The sequence below is a fragment of the Lissotriton vulgaris genome, chromosome 3_1, assembly GCF_964263255.1.
Source record: "Lissotriton vulgaris chromosome 3_1, aLisVul1.2, whole genome shotgun sequence".
Classification (NCBI taxonomy): Eukaryota; Metazoa; Chordata; class Amphibia; order Caudata; family Salamandridae; genus Lissotriton; species Lissotriton vulgaris.
This window is the reverse complement of record NC_141689.1, coordinates 721,132,369-721,150,722: the sequence shown is the minus strand read 5'-3', so window position 1 is coordinate 721,150,722 and position 18,354 is coordinate 721,132,369. Positions and strand designations below refer to the sequence as shown.

Sequence of the window (18,354 nt, the reverse complement as noted above, 5' to 3'; positions counted from 1 at the left end):
TTTGCCGTTTATGTTTGCTGTTTATTGTTTCTTACTGTTCCGTTATTTCTGAATATTGTTTTACGCATTATACATGCACGTATGATTCACTCGTAAACCTCCAATCTATCGAACCACTCTCCATACCTGATTAACCCGCCCGTAGTCACATGACTACCATTCCCAGAATGCACCGCATGTTTCACCTAACAACACACACGCTAATTCTAGACTGTTCCTTTAACGCATAATGTAACCACTCCCACCATCCTCCCACTAACCCACGTGACCACACATCTCTTTAACGAAGCCAAACGCGGGTAATGGCGTTCCGCCAGAACCAGCGACTAAGAAAGGAGGACCGCATGCATTAACCTAAGGTTAGTTTCCGCTCGAAATCGACACTAACACGCTCGCATTCACGAGACATATCACACCGATTTAACACGTTCCTCACGTTTTTCCGTTTTAGGAATCTACCATCCCCTGTGAACAGTACAAGTAAGCACTGTAACCTCCACCGTTTGCAACATACTCACCACACCAGGGGTTAACGGGGTCACTAAGAGGTGCCTCGCATTAACAACTGCCACATCTTAGCACTTAATCTACGCTGCTAGAGATGCATGCTTATTACGCCGGTTATAATTTAATTTTGCCTGTTACGTTATTTACGACCCACACAATTTATTTTTTCAGAGTCCTTTCCCTGATGAAGGGGTGCATTATACCCCGAAATGCATTGGATACGCATAAGGATTGTACTATAATACACTAAGGATGAATGTATCAAAATGCATATAACAAACTCAAGAAAAATTATGAATAAAGAACCATAAGTATAAATTGGTCTTGAAAGTATTTGTGGAAACCTCTGCCACCACAGAGGGAATACAGTGTGCATACAAGGATGGGGCCAGTGTCCCACTGACCCCACTACACAGCCTGTTACATTGGATGTCGCGGGACGCTTGACATCACTCGTATAGCACCTAAAACTTTGAATCAACTGGAACAGTAAATCAGCTGTGCGCCAGCCCTACTCACACTACTAAGCAAGGACAGGGCAGCGCTGCAGAGCAGTGTAGCTGGTGTCGAGGTGTGCGGAGCTGTGTAGCTGGTGTCCAGGTGTGGCGTTGCCATATATGCCACTGTGAGGGAAAGGGACAACGCCGCGAGAAGTCTTGTCCTGTGTCACACCGGGACAGAGGTCGGATTGTTCCTGCCAGACGCCCCAGCTGAAAAGGGATCAACGTGTTTGGTGGCGGTGCTGGCGTCCGAAGGCCAGGTTGAGGTGTGAGGCGGCCCTCAGCGTACCACAGAGAAGCGGGCCACCGCTGTGAGTCGTTTTCCCTCAAGTTCAGCTCTACAGCTCAACTGTTGCCACGTCTGCGCATTGCTTTCGTGAGGCGGAGCAGCAGGCGGTCTTCGTGAGGAGGCGTCCCTCGACGTGGCGATCTTCAGCGAGAAGGTCTCCAAGTTAACCCTTTCCTCCCTCCCAACCTGTTTCGCTCTCCCACGCTGACAGGCACAGCTAACAACTGAGTTTTGCTGTAGAGATTTGCTTTCTTCTGCTGGGCACACTATTTCCACACGCCTGTCACCTTGCTCACACGCTGACGGGCACAGCTGGGCTCTCAGGCTCACCAGTTCAAGACCTGATGTACAACCACCTGACTGGTTTACGCTGACTAGACAGTTGTTTTTGCACATCACTGGACAGGTGCCTACCCAGAAGTTAGCAGCTAGGGTATTGGGGTATTCATAGAGTATATTCGTTACACCAATGCCAGTACAAACATGTCGCAACCGCCCCCGTTCCTCAACAAAGTGGGGAGCCACAGTTACAGAGGAAGCAATGGTTCGGACTACTGGAGTCCTATCTCATAGCAATTGGGGGTCGGGGGAGTTCTCAGCCCTATGGAAACTATATACTCTGTTTAATAACTTAGGGATTGAAAGGCGTACGATATATGATAACATTTCAGCAGAAGCAAATGAGGGTAGTGACGATGAAGAGTGTGTATTTGGCTGCAGTTAATACACTCGTAAGGCATTTTGGTAAAACTATCAATGTGGTTTTGGAAAGGCACACATTTTTTTCAAGGGTGCAGGGAAAGAATGAGAAAGTCAAAACTTGCATTGCAGCCCGTAAAGGCCTGGCTAATACATGTGAATTAGAAGCTTTGCAAGGTTCTCTCATTAGAGATCAGTTGGTAAGGTGCACCAACAACACCAAGATACAAGAAAGGCTGTTAGTTGCCAATCCAGATCTTAAGCAAGCTATAGACATAGCTGTAGAGATTGAGCACACTGCAGATTGTATGGTAGCGATGAAGGGGGATGGAGACAAAAACACCGAGGTAAATGCTATAAGCAAACCAGATGTCACCAAGGAGAGCAAGAATAAAGATCTCCATGTTCTCCCCACTGGTACCAAACTCAAATGTTATAGGTGTGGTAGCCCTACTCATATGGCTAATTATACAGGGTGTCAAGCCAGGTCAGTTATCTGTCATAAGTGCGGAAGGAGGGGTCATTTGACAAGGGTATGTAGAGATCACCAATCCAAAGCCGTACTTGCCATTGAGCAAGAACCTTCCCAAGAAGCCAAACTTGTGTTTTAACTACAAAGCGGAGACGGTGAATAAAGAAAGTTACCCTAATCAATACTTTTTTTTTAACTCAATATAATAATCTGTGGGGTACGTGCCTAGAAGGTACCTGAAGAACTTTCTAAAAGTGGCATTTTCAGACTTACAACTTAAAATCTGACTTTATCATCAGTTGTGATTTTAAATTGTTAGTCCAGAGACACCAAACTCAAAATGTTTATCTTTTTCCAATTTGAAATTACACTTATAAAATTTAATAAGAGAATCCCAATATTAACCTATGGGAGAGACATGCTTTGCAGTAGTGAAAAACAATTTCAGCAGTGTTTTACTATCAATACATATAAAAGGTAGAAGGACATGCCCAAATTGTTAAATATGCTACACCCTGCCCATGGGGTGGTCCAAGGCCTACCCTAGGGGTGACTTGTATGCATAAAAAAGAAAGGTTTGCCTTGCAAGAGGGTTTACTTGCCAGGTCTAAATGGCAGTTTAAAACTGTACACACAGGATCTGTAATGGCAGAACTGGGACACGGTTAAACGGCTACTGAAGTGGGTGGCACAATAAGTGCTACAGGCTCTCTGGACGAATTTAATTTACATACCCTGGGCACACATAGTGCTCTTTACTGGGGACTTATAAGTAAATTAAATATGCCAAACAGGTGTAAACCAATTATGCCATGTTTTAGGGAGAGAGCACTTGCACTTTACCACTGTTTAGCAGTGGTAAAGTGCCCAGACACCCAAAGCTAACAAAAACAAATGAATCAAAAGGGGGCCGGAGGAAGGCAAAAGGTTTGGGGGTGATACTGCAGACAGGGCCTTTTCCAACGAATACCATAGCCTCATCACCATCGTCTGGATGCTTTCTCCCCAATTCAGCCTATTCCACACCTACTTATATAAATCAAGAGAAAGTGGGGGTAATTGTGGTGGCACTGTTATGGCCATGCTGGGCTTGATTTACTTGCTCGAAGGAAATGGTTTTGGAATTGTGTTGTAGGACTTATCTTTTGCCTCCCCTCTACAACTTTGTAGGGGTCTACCTATGTCATGTCGGTCTCTCTCGGTCTGTCCATTGCGAGGATAGGGCTTTAGAGTACAAGGATTCCTAAATATTTGTCAGAAGGCATCCTGAATTCTCCTCCCTCTACACTTAAATCATACACAAATTACTGGCAGAATTTTGAACTCTGGTGTACTTCGAACTCTGTTTCATCTGTAGGCTCTGACATTGCTAAAATTTTGCAGTCGCTTCAGGATGACTTTGACAAGAACTTTGCAATTTCTACACTTAAAGCCCAGTGGGCAGACATTAGGGCTTTCACAACTACTGATAAGGTAGTGATTCAAAATGAAGACCTAGTAGGTAGAATTTTGAGGAGTCTTTCAATTCCTAAAACTATGGTCAACCCAGTTCTACCTGTTTGGGATCTCCCCTCAGATATTAAACGCTTTACAGGTTATCCCGTTTAAGCTGTTGACGACAGTAGAATTAAAGTACCTAACAATAAAGACATTTTTTCTGTTACCAATACCCTCTTCCAGAAGGCTTGGGGATTTAGCAGCCTTACACTGTAAATTTCATTTTCTAAGAATAATGGAAGCTCATGTTATTTCTTTTAAGAACAGATTTTATTTGCCAAATAACTAATATAGGGCAGAGCACTGTAACCAAGCAACACATGCATGTAGAATGTACATTAAATTGACTTTTAACAGTTTCAATAGGGAAATAGGACAAGTTAAGAGCAATACATTTGAAATATTAACAAAAAATTAAAAATAAAACAAAAACCCCAGAACCCACCCCCATCTCACTCACACCTACCCCAGATCAGCACCACAAGAGAACAGTCTTGTCTATCCAGACATGAAACACTAGTATCCAAGGGGTGATATTGCATGTTGACTAGAATTAGAGGGAAGCCAAGTCAGGGGACTTGGCTACTGAAACAGGTTCCAGCTCTAGGCCTTGGTACTCCGCCCATCGGCTTCAAATTTTATAATGTTTCAGCGGGCACCTCCTGGCTACAAAGATGGGGATCTCCAACCCCATACAGAAACCCATGCCATTTTTCCACGCAAATACTGAAGGCGCCCTCGGAGCCTTCCAGGCTCTGGCGATATCCCTTTTGGCAAAAGTGAACTCTAATAACATAAGATGGCATTTGTATATGTTACCTCCTATATCGTCCATAGCATGTAGCAGGACCAGCTTCGGGGAGCTGGGGAGGTCCCAGCCCAGTACCTCAGAGAGGCACGACAGAACTCCCCGCCAAAATTGAGCGAATGCGGAGCAGTGCCAGACAGTATGGAGCAAAGTACCCTCCTCTTGTTCGCATCGAAGACACTCCGGGGAGGCCACTAATGCCGCCCTCCAGAACCTGACCCTAGTGAATTAGACCTGGTGGAGATTTAAACTGGATAAGGCGAAGGCTTACGCCTATGGCTGACCCCCGCGGGGAGGCCAAGGCCTCCACCCAGTCCTCCTCCTCCAGCGGGCCTATGTCTCCCTCCCAGGCCTCCCTAAGGCGCTGCAGTGTGGGGAAGCTATGTGTGACCAGGGACTGATAAATCTTGGAGATCTTATGGTCATGGAAATCCCCCATAAATACCATTGCTTCTATGGGACTAAACTCAGCCAGGGACCCCAACCCCCGATGTATGGAGTAATGGCATGTCAGAACTGTAAATATCGGAAGAATTGGTTTTAGCCCTTCTGTAGGTCCTGAAAAGACTTCAGAACCGATCTCCGCATAACGTCCCCAAGAGTAGAGATGCCAATATGGTCCCAGCCTCGAAAACCAGACAATGCAGTTAGTTGTGGCCCATTCTACCAAAGAGGAGTCTCCTGTATCAACTTATTCCACTAAACGGTCCTCCACAACGCCTGTCGCCATATTTGAAAGATAATTTTTGTGGCCGGTGGCAAGGAGCGGCGTGGAGCGGCGCAGACTAGAGTGTAGTGTGGAGGGTGTGATCTCCCATGCATTGCCTCTCGACCTTGTAGGCTAGGTCGGCCCTATCCCCATACCACCACTCATTGGCAACTAGCAGTTGGGAGGCCATATAATAGGACAGGATATCAGAGATTGCCAGTCCCCCAGAATATGTGGACTGGAAGCAAGTCCGCAGGGCCACCCTCGCCATTCCACCAGCCCATAGAAACAGTCCCAAGGCCGTATTAACCTGTCGGAACCATCCGGTAGGAATCGGATAGGGATGGTTTTGTAATTGGTAAAGGAGGCGGGGAAGCGATACCAGCTTAAAGATGGCTGATTGGCCATATATTGACAAGGGCATATGTGACCAGATTTTAAGATCCTCTAGCACATGATCCCATACAGGGGCTAAATTCCTTTCCCAAAAGGTGGCTGGCGAATCTGATAAAAACACTCCCAGACACTTCAAACCCCCAAAGGCCACCTGAACGGAGGAGGCCCAGGCCCCGGGACACGCCCCTCCCCCAAGAACCCACAGAGTAGATTTACGAGGGTCCATGTATAGACCCGAGGTGTCCCCAAAGATCTGCTTAATGCGCAGTAAACCCGGTCCTGTCTTATCTATATTTGTTAGAAAAAATAGTACATCATCAGCATACAGGGCAATACAATCCGACAGACCCGTCGCCCACTCAATACCAGTTACCTGGGCGTCAATCCGCACCCACGACGCTAAGGGTTCCATTGCTAATGCAAACAGGTAGGGGGACAGTGGACAACCCTGCCTGGTGCCCCATCCAATAGAGAACGTGGAGGAGACAGAGCCCGCCACCCGTAAGGAGGCAGTCAGGTCTGTATAGAGTAGGGTCAGGTAGGACAAGAAGCGTGGTCCAAAATTTAATCTACGGAGAAGTGCGCATAGGTATAACCAACGAAGGGAATCAAAAGCCCTATCCATGTCCGCAAGTAGTAGCGCGGCCCGCTCCCTCAGCCCCTGGACAGATGCCACTGCAACATGTGCGCGCCGAATATTGTAGCGGGTCGCCCGCTGAGGTATAAACCCGGCCTGATCGGGATGAACCAATGATGTAATATGGGAACGGAAGCTGGGGTTATTTTAAGCTCTAATCCTGACATTTTTAGGGCTCGCCTGCTGATGCGCTTCTGCGCATAGCTGGCGAAGCTCTATTGTGGCTTATCCAGAGTTTAACCACCACTGGCGATTCCTTGCAGTGCATGTGCTTTTTAGGTCATTGCGCAAGCGCAAGCCCTAAAAAGCGCGTGCACAATGCCACCAGCCGCCTGCATGCTTGCCTCGCAATACCACATCAAAGGCAGCCCAGCCTCCCCTCCCACAAGCTTCTCAGCGTGCGCTCTGCCTCAGGCCGGAATTTCTCCTCCCCTAATTATTCACTGCACTGCCTGCTGCTCCCTGTGCGTCTTGTCACCCTTCCTCCCTTGTAATTATTTACTTCACAAAGCAAGCCCACGTTTACTCATTTCTTATTTTAATTCTAAACGGCAACGCTTTGACTTTTAGAGTGCCTTTAATTGTTTAAGATCGGAGTCGCTTTCACTACATATTTGCATTTCTTTATTTCACAAACCAATTGATTTGCTTTTCCAAAGGTGTTGAACCAACAGCCAGTTCTCCCATACCCAAATTACCCCCCTCCCGCTGTCCACTGTTAATCCAACTTGTCTCTCCTGTCCCAGCCTCTCATCTCCCCACCCCAAACGACTTCCCTTGCCTCATTCTCCTGAGCGCTGATCGCTTGATTTACAACCACACTAAGTATAACTCTAATTTCCTCGGAAAAATAAATAAAAATCCAAACTGCAAACAAAATATCATATGTAAAAACACTACCATTTAAAACACGAGTACCTCTAACTTTCATAAATACAACACTGATTGCATTGCAAATTCTTGTATCTCAAGCATTCAGTCTCTCCTGACACACCCTACCAGTACTTAAAGCCTGTCTCCCCCCTCTCCTTGACACCTGTCCCATCTTTAACCAGAGGTTCTCTGTTTCTCACCCCCTCACTCATATCATCTGTCTTACAGTCTCTCCTTGTGGCACACCCCACCGGTATTTCACAGCTATCTCTCCTGTCTCCTTGTTACCCTGTCCCTCCAATCATCAGTCTTTTTCTTTCTTACTCGATTACTCATTTCATCTGTCATTCGTTCGGTCCTTGTGGTACCCCCCTCCCCTCCCCCCCCCAACTGTACTTCACAGCTGCCTCTCCGCTCTCCTGGTCGTCCTGCCCCTTTCAACACTAGAGTCTCTGCTTCTTGCCTCACCGTGTCTACTGTCCTTCTTTTCCCCACATGGCCTCAGTTTTTATCACCCGGCCCCTCTTTCATCCCAGCCTTTTCACTCTCCTCCATCTCATCCATTCCTTCTCATTACGGCTCTACCACCGGTACTTCACTGCTCTTACTCAGCTCTCCTGGTCACACTGTCCCTCCTTTCACCAGAGGCTTGCGACTGCTTACTGGACTCCTCCTTTCACCAGAGTCTCTGCTTTCACGCTCCTCTAATAGCCCCCCCCTGACCTCCGGTGCTTCACGTACTATCTCTCCCCTCGTCATTCTGTACCTCCTCTCACCAGAGGCTCTCCATTTATCACCCAGTCCCCTATTTCATCACAATCTTTAGGTCTCTCATTGTGGCACTCTCCACCGGCATTCACATACTCTCCTTGTCATCCTGCCCTTTCCTTCACTAGAGTCTTTGCTTCATACCGGACTCTTCCTTTCACCTCAGCCTTTCAACTCTCCTATAACACTCCCCATCGGCGGTCTCTCCCCTCTGTGTCATTCCACGACACATCTCCACCGATGCACACACCACACAGCTCCACCGAAGCACCCACCACACAGCTCCACCAAGGCACCCACCATACAGCTCCACTGAGGCACCCACCATACAGCTCCACCGAGGCACCCACCACACAGAACCACCGATGCACCCACCACACAGCTCCACCGATGCACCCACTACACAGCTCCACCGATGCAGCCACCACCCAGCTCCACCGATGCAGCCACCACACAGCTCCACCGATGCAGCCACCACACAGCTCCACTGATGCACCCACCATACAGCTCCACCGATGCAGCCACCACACAGCTCCACTGATGCAGCCACCACACAGCTCCACCGATGCACTCACCACACAGCTCCACTGATGCACCCACCATACAGCTCCACCGATGCAGCCACCACACAGCTCCACCGATACAGCCACCACACAGCTCCACCGATGCACTCACCACACAGCTCCACCGATGCACACACCACACAGCTCCACTGATGCAGCCACCACACGGCTCCACCGATGCAGCCACCACACGGCTCCACCGATGCAGCCACCACACGGCTCCACCGATGCAGCCACCACACGGCTCCACCGATGCAGCCACCACACGGCTCCACCGATGCAGCCACCACACGGCTCCACCGACACAGGTCCACCGATGCACCCACCACACAGCTCCACCGATGCAGCCACCAAACAGCTCCACCGACACAGGTCCACCGATGCACCACCACACAGCTCCACCGATGCACCCATCACACAGCTACACAGATGCACCCACCACACAACTCCACCGAGGCACCCACCACACAGCTCCACCGAGGCACCCACCACACAGCTCCACCGATGCAGCCACCACACAGCTCCACCACACAGCTCCACCGATGCACCCACCACACAGCTCCACCGATGCACCCACCACACAGCTCCACCGATGCACCCACCACACAGCTCCACCGATGCACCCACCACACAGCTCCACCGATGCACCCACCACACTGCTCCACCGATGCAGCCACCACACAGCTCCACCGACACAGCTCCACTGATGCACCCACCACCCAGCTCCACCGATGCACCCACCACGCAGCTCCACCGACACAGCTCCACCAATGCACCCACCACACAGCTCCACCGATGCACCCACCACACAGCTCCACCGATGCACCCACCACACAGCTCCACAGATGCACCCACCACACAGCTCCACAGATGCACCCACCACACAGCTCCACAGATGCACCCACCACACAGCTCCGCCTAGGCACCCACCACACAGCTCCGCCTAGGCACCCACCACACAGCTCCACCGATGCACCCACCACACAGCTCCACCGATGCTCCAACTAAGCTCCACCAATGCATCCACCACACAGCTCCACCAATGCACCCACTAAGCTCCACTGATGCACACACCACTCAGCGCAACCCCAGCATCAATCAGCGCAACCCCAGCATCACTCAGCGTCACCACAGCATCACTCAGCGTCACCACAGCATCACTCAGCGTCACCACAACATCACTCAGGACAACCACAGCATCACTGGTTCAAATATGTTCTTTCAATGTTTCAAGCTGTTTTCAAGCTTTCGCGCTTTATTACAAATCACAAAAACATGTTAATAATTCACTTCTGTTCTTGGATTTTCGTCACAATAAAAAACACTGAACATAATCTTCACAAAAGTTATTCACAAAAGTTTAAGCTATTGCCATTACAAATTAAATAAATTATTTAAGTATTAATTATTTAAAAAAATTAAAAGCCATTGTTATTTGTAATATCAATACTTCTAAGTCACGTAAATACAAAACATGTTGCATTACAAATGCTATAGGTGTCACATTTGCGAAAGTTATAACTATTGGCATTGTAATTGACAAAGTTATTAATTTAGCTATTTTAAAAAATAACATAAATTTAAAAAAAATCATTTATAAGACCAATTGCTCAAACTTTTCTAATGTGAGCCCTATTGCATTTCCAATGCTTGTTTTCTAAGGTTTTCTCTAAAGGTCATGTACACTAAAAATGCTGTTACCAACTCTTTTTTTAATCCTTCCAAAAAGGAAGAAATTGGCATCTGATGGCTGTTAAGAGGGCAGCATTTGTTTAAACAGATCCACCAGGGCAGTATCTGTTTAAACAGATCCACCAGATTCAGGAATTCAAACCATTTGTTTGTAAATTTTGGTACCAAAGACCAGGGCCACAAGACTTTTAATGTGTTGAAGGCAGATGGATTTGTTATACCTTAACTTTGGCCTATTCGTCATCAGATGTGTTGATGAATATATCTCTTTACAAGGAATGCGCTACAACGCATTTCATTGCAACGCGGTCGTTACTGCACGAACCATTACATCGCAAGTCGTTACAACGACTTGCTGTAAGGGGCGCGCTGGACTTAGGAATAGTATAATTTACTATTCCTACTCCAATTTGTGCAACAGCAGGGAAGGTTTTGGATTGTACATCCAACACCAACACGTCCTCTACAGCAAGTCTTTGAAGCGACTTGCGATGTAATGGTTCGGGTTGTAACAACACGGTCCTTTGTAACGACCGCGTTGTAATGGAATGCTTTGCAGTGCATTCGATGTAAATTGTGTCTACCATATTGATTTCCAAGTGCACTGGGAAGGTCCACCCGAAGTATCTCTGTATTATGGCTCTGAGGTTCCAGGGTTACTCGGAGGGAAATTTGTTGGCCGGCTGCTTGGGCCTCTACATATACTTTTTTTTTAAAGAACATTGTGGGATCAAGATGTTGGCTTGGGTGAGAAACTGTTTGGTTGGACGGTCTTGGTCTGGGGTTTTCGATACATTGTTTTTCAGTAAGTTGGAGTGAAATAAGCCTGTCTAATAAACCTACATTGCTATAACAGGGCTAGTATATATTATATATCTTCACTTAAATAAACAAAGGTTAAGGGACGATATAGTTAGGCTCAGATTTCACTCAACAATTATAGTTTCCTGAGCTAACTATAACCTACGCTCCCGCAATGGACTGCTTATGACCTCACATTACATCAATCATGACATGGTCAGTGACATCACTGATGAGATTTTTTATATATATATATATATATATATATATATATATATATATCCAAACAAAGCTGCTTCTGCTGCAACGCTGCGACCCGTTGAAAAGTGGCGTACGCTCCGGCGAAGCAACCGGAAAATTAGTATTCCACACAGATTCCAATGTAAAGTACGCTCTCAGGAACCACACAACAATCCAGGAGTAAACTAGATCTTTAGTTTATTCACACAACGCGTTTCGGCGACTTGCCTTGATCACGTGATATATATATATATACATACTACTGGCCGGCAGCCATTCATACCCGGACAACGTCAGGATGGGCTGCTAGTATATATATATATATATATATATATATATATATATATATATATATATATATATTCCATACTAATATAATAAAGAGAGAGCCCAAACCTTTGAGGCGGGTAATCTCAGGAACCACAGCACCAATCACAACACCCAATACAGCGTTGGAAAGGGCATTGGAAAGGGCAGTTGCGGCAGAAGGACATAGGCTATGCAGACGCCCACCATATACATTTAAAAGGTAAAAGAACCGTGCGAGCAAAGTAGTCCCTTGTGGCCGTGTCTGCGTTGTGCTGTGGGCATGTGCTGGGGGGCGTGACAAAAGCTGGGGGCGTGTGGTACGTTCCGATGGCATCATCTTAGAAAGTGTTGTACATTCTTTGGTTTTTGTGTTAAGTTTGCTATTTTCCATGTTTCTTGGTATGTAAATTAGGGAGATGTTTGGCATATATGCCAATCATAGAACTCTAAGATTCTGTTTATGATATTAGTTGAAATGTTGGCCAGATGCTGAGCTGTCCAAGACAGTTGGTGGATGGGAGATGAGATTCAACCACATAATTGTATGTGGCTCTATACAGAGAGCACTATCTATCAGAGAAATGTGTAGCACTTTTTACAGTGTACGCATTTGTCCAACTGAGGTAAACATGTAAAAACTGTAGAAAAGTGCACAGTTTTTCAGCTGTTCCCTTTGAATTTTTTTAGATCTGTCTAAAGTTTAAAACATTTGATTCTAAGTTTTGAAAAGGTATGAGGATAATTATTTTTAAAATGCATCAGTGATTCATAATTCAAGCAGAAAAACTTGTTTCTAATCCTTCTCTGGAAAAAAACAAATTTGCATAATTTTAATTTATTTTGAAAACTCTTTACAGTGGAAAACCATGTGTATTTTAATATTTTGTAATGAACAAAGTTATCGACATTTGTAGACACAACTTGAAATATTTAAAAATGTTCTTTGCACAGTGGCCTAAAACCCTCTGGTACTAAAGTCATTGATATTGTATTGTTCTGTTCAATGTAGGAGGACAGCTGTTTTAGCCTTGCTGACGGTGACCGAAATTTTCATGTTCAGAACTGGAAAGAGAAAGCAGATCAAGCAAAAAAGTCTGAATTCTTACGAGAAGCAGAAAAACTTAAAATTATGTAAGTTAAGGAAATAAACATTTATGGAACGTGTACAATGCATAATCTTGAAGAGAAAAGAAAAATGTACGTATCTACTTTTTTGGTAACGTTTTGTATCCTATTCCTATATAACAAACAATAAGTGTATGAGCACCACATCAGTACATCAGCAGATTATCCAAACAGTGAAGTTCTGGTATATTCTAACCCTCCCTGTTCATGATAGATCCAGCTTCCTACATCTGATCTAATTATAGAGCCTCATCGATAACTAAACCCAATGTATCTACTTTTTTGAGTCCCTGTTCTACTACTTCATTTTAAACTTTGTTGAAGTCTTCTCATATTTACCAAGCTTTTCAGGGCGAAGTTTCTTAAGCATCATAGACTTGCAACTAAGATTTATTTAGTCTACACATTTGAATTTCCTGTAAGGCGGGAAGGTTAGGACATTGTGTTTTATTATCTAAATGTAGCGAAAACCCATTACGCCTTCTGGAAATATGGGGTTTATTGGGACACTCTTTGTTTTGTCATATGCCTATTATTAGCATTTTCATTTGCCTTTAATTGATTGGATCAGTTATTGTGTCAGTGTGGAAGGTGAAAATCTTGCTGCCTTAACCCTTAAATGTACTTACAATATTTTGTTGAATGGTGATGTGAAGGTAAAATTTAATCTTACCCGCTGTATTTGTTCTTCAATGTCCTATCTTCTTGTGTTGCAGTTTATTTATTTTTATTTAAATTATTTATATAGAATATTGGGAAAATCCTTCACAATAGTACATGCAGATGATAAACAATTTGGATGCAATGAAATTTCAAACTAGAAGCAAACTGAAAGACACTTATCACATCTCTCACATTAACAAAACTCAGTACAACATCTCAATTGCCCTTCAAATCATTTATGTATACAATGTTATTACACAAGTATGGTTCCAGGATTGTTTTTCCCCTTTCTTCAGCGTGTGCTGCAATATACGCCTGCTCTTACATCTCTGCTAGTACATTAGTTGAGTATACATTTCATCCCACCCATGTAACATACCAAGTAAGTAGCAAAGTATGTCTTGATTAATTTCAATTTGAACCATCTTTTTGTGTTGTTTGCCCAACAGTGCTAGATCATAAGCAATAAAAATTAGTCTCTGCTATTTTGTGCATCCAAAGTAGCCCCATTTCCACTGATGTACCACACTAAACCTCTAACAGACCTGTTGTTAATTGTGCAGCAAATTGACCTCAACTCCTATAACTTCATATCATATGTGTTGGGTTCCGGACAATTTCTCTTGCCAAGTATGTTAAAAAGCTATCTTCCTATTAAGAATTTGCTCCACACCTAATCAAAGCATTGTAGCTAGTCTTTTAAGTTACAGATTATTTTGTCATATGTGGCCATTTTGTGCATATCCTCCAACCAATTCTGATACAATCTTAGTACTCCTATCTTCCTTTGTCCTAACCTTTGCTTCTGCTGATGTCGTAGATTGCATCTTTTAGTGTGGAAGGGCAGTGAAGACAAAGCCGATGTGTCATGTAATAAGGTGAGTCTCACTGCTAACGGATGGCTACCTGGATCTCAGTTTTAAGCGCATCCCGTATGGCGCACCAATAATTGGAGCACCACCTAGACAAGATATGGACAGTGTTGCTGACCTGGGCGTTGCATCACCAACATTGGGCGCCATATGGGCTCTGTATAACCTAGGTAGCGACCAAATACCCTGGTTTAGGATTTTGTAGTAGCTGAATTTAAGCCTACCATCCCTGTGTTTTATCATGTTTCTTAAGTATGGTGGTCCAGTCCTCATCTGGGATTTCCGTGTTCAACCGTATTTCCTACCATTGTTTCAGGGTTCATGCATTTTTTTAAGAATAGAAAAATGTTAGCAACTAAAATAATGTAAAGTCCAGATACTGTCTCTCTATACTCATTCTATTTCCTAATGTATTGTAGGAGTGGAGCAGTCACAAGTGTGTATGGATGAACATATAAAATACCCCTAAGACTGTAAGAAATGTAAAGGTACCTCAATAGTTGTGACAGTGGTAGGATATTTTTTTGTCTAAGAGAATGGAGTGGCATCGTTTTGCCACCCTGAACCAGTTCTTCTAAGTTTTCTTTTCCTTTGTCTATTAAAAAGTTCAATCTATTGCCACCCCCCACTCAGATTGTTCTATTTAGCCATAAAGGGACCCTTAAATGCATAGTGTCAGTAACCATAAATAGTTTGTGGGCTCTCTTCAAGCGTAGTGTGAGACATAGGATTATGAAGTTGTGTTCTAATCGGCTTTGTATGTAATTGGTATAACATATTGCCAATTCCCCTTTTGTACCAGGCAAAGGTTTTCCTATATATACCCATGCACGTATTTCCCTGTATGACTTTAGCATATATATATTGCCAGCTAAGCAGCTAACCAGTATATCTCTATATGTGTTAGATGAATTCCTCCTGTGATTATTGTGGTGTGTAATTTGGATGACTAAAGTATATGTTTACGTCAACACCAAACAAACATTTTCATGGTATTGTCTAACTCCCTTAGCATAGGTAGTGATATTCTCAATGCTATTACAAAAATTTTATTGAACCTTGGTATTGCATTAATTTTTATTACGATCTGTGTTTTACTTCACATGGACAATTGCAACATAGATCAATCACCATATGCAGCTTAACCTTATCTAGTATGGGAGTAATATTACCTTTCATCATAGTTTTAAGGCTTTAGCTGAAGTAGACGCCAAGATATGAGACCTGTTTCTAACCACTTACTTTTTAGGTTTCGACCTGGCGAGGGCACGCAGTGCCCTTCCCAGATCGAAAACTTTTGTCTTCAGTATGGATGTTCGGACCGCCTCTGTTTCTCATTGGCTAGCTCCATAAATATACAGAAATGAATGTCTGAGACAACTGAGCGATCGGAGATCTTACCTCCCACTAAATGAAGACCCTACAGACAAACTAAAGATCAAAATAGGTAACTTGGTGGAAGAAGCAACCACTGAGGGTTGGATCACACCGCAAGAGGGGCAATATCTTCTCACAAATCATCCCACCATACCATACTTCTATTGCCTTCCAAAAATCCACAAACCCCAGAGATCACCACCTAGACGGCCTATTATTTCGGGCATAGGCTCCATTTTGGAACCACTGTCGACCTTTGTTGATCACTTTTTAAATCCTATGGTCAAAGCCATGCCGACGTTCCTTCAGGACACGAAGGACGTTTTGAGACTCCTTCCAAACATACAATTCAATATCAACACTGACATTCTCGTATCGTTTGACGTAGAGTCATTGTATACATCGATTCCGCAAACTGAAACACTAGAAGTGGTGGGCAGTCTACTAGAACAAAGTGACCACCAGTCCATCACGCCAACGCGGTTTATTATGAATCTAGCAGAAATCGCGATGAAAGAAAACTACTTTCGCTTCGAAGACACTACCTACCTACAAACATCTGGGACCAGTATGGGTAGTGTCTTCGCTCCAAGTCTGGCGAATCTATACGTTCATAACTTTGAACAACAGGAGGTTCTTACACCTGCCAACCCCTATCTATTATCGCTACACGTCTGGAAGCGATATATAGATGACATTCTGGTGGTTTGGTGAGGCACAGAAGAAGATCTTTTGTCTTTCCATGAATGGCTTAACACCAGAAATGTATACTTGAAATTTACCATCGAATACAGTCGGACGACATTGGCATTTCTCGATCTGAAGATTCACGCGACTCCCAATGGTCTCGAATCTGAACTCTATCGCAAGCCTATGGCCAGAAATGCACTTCTGAGATATGACAGTTGTCACCCCCGAGCTCTAAGAGACAATTTACCTTTTGGCCAGTTTCTCAGAGTACAAAGGAACTGCTCCAACAAAGAGGCTTTTAAGATTCATTCGAGAAACCTGGAACAACAACTCAGTGCAAAAAACTATCCAAAAAAAATCATTCGCCAATCCAAAAAGAGGGCATCGAATAACAATAGGGAATCTCTGCTTGAGATACATCCTCCCAAAGAAAAAACCAACCGCATCACCTTTGTTAATATATTTAACAGCAGATCTAATCAAGTTCAAAAGATCGTAAAAAAACATTGGTCGATCTTGAAAACTGGGGGGGATGATATCCCTTTGCCTCTTTTTGCCTTTAAAAGAGGACAAAATCTCAAGGACCAGTTAGTCCATACACGTCCACGGAACAAAGAACCCAGACAGGTGGGCACACTGTGGGATTTGCCGCCTGTCCAAGGCCATCATCCCTGTGGGGCTTGTTCAGTTTGTCCCCAAACTTGCAAATCAACCAGTATAGACATAGGGACAAACAGACAGTGGACACAAACTAGGTTCACCAACTGCTACAGCAGTAACCTCATTTATTTGATAACGTGTCCTTGCCAACTTCGATACGTTGGCATGACGACGAGGAAAGTAAGGACGAGAATACAAGAGCATAAGAGCACAGTGCGGTGCCGCAAACAAGCCACCCGCCTTACTGCACATTTCCTGGAGGTAGGACACGGCCCCAATGATTTCTACTGGACTGTTTTAGAACAACCACAGATCCCTGAATTTTGCCCCGACGCTGGTCGTTTTCTGTTCAAAATTGAACAGAAATGGGTCTACAGACTGAACAGTGATAAGGCGGGACTCAATGAGCCTATACCGTGGATATCCCTTTAAAACTACCATCACATCCATTGTTCAATATATAGACCCTGACATCTAATAAATGTGCTTTCTGTCTTTGACACTCATAGTGACACCTTTTTACATGCACACACTGAGCAATTTCCAAAAAAACGCCGTTTCTTTAAATTTCCGGCATGCGAGACTGTGCAATTATAATACACATAAAATGCGATAAAAAGCCTGAAACAGCCAGTATAATAGGCGTAATGACAGTTTAAAAACATATACTGGGCTCCAGCGTTTGTTTTTTGTAAAACTACGATATTACGCGTCCCGAACTACAAATCCCGACATGCATAGCAATCACGTGACTACTGTCGATCACATGACTCAACCTTCCGAAACAGCTGCATAATCACGGCGTGAGCTCAACCACCGGTGCGCCCCCAGACAGCTCGGATGACTGTCGGGAGACACCGACGGATAGGTAAGCCACGCGCACGATACTCTTGTGTTCAACGCGCCAAAACGCACAGGGATATGAATTTTCTCTGTATCATTTAACATGGCTGGGAGTTCACCTCCTCAAATAGCGTAGCGCGAGTACGTTCGATTGCATAGCCAGCACTCAGAACACCATAGACGGGATTCTTAAGGCTTTGCCAAAATTCTAGTGGTATTTTACATATGCAACATTATATACAGAGCTTTGTAATATGTAGAAAATTGCCTCATTTATCAATCGTTTGAGATTTATTCTTTTGAAACTGAGTTAAAGATTAATTATCTCAATCTGATTCTATAGAATCGGTATAAGCAGTGAATG

At 44.4% G+C, this 18,354-nt stretch overlaps 1 protein-coding gene across 2 annotated transcripts in view; it reads left to right on the top strand.

The window, feature by feature from the left end:
- The window catches only part of CCDC112 (coiled-coil domain containing 112), a 233,707-nt gene that overhangs the window by 2,116 nt on the left and 213,237 nt on the right, over positions 1–18,354 (top strand). For both annotated transcript variants that reach the window (XM_086961038.1, XM_086961037.1), the window contains exon 2: positions 12,770–12,891. In XM_086961038.1, coding sequence (XP_086817164.1) covers positions 12,770–12,891 — 122 coding nt within the window. The remainder of the gene's footprint in view (positions 1–12,769; positions 12,892–18,354) is intronic.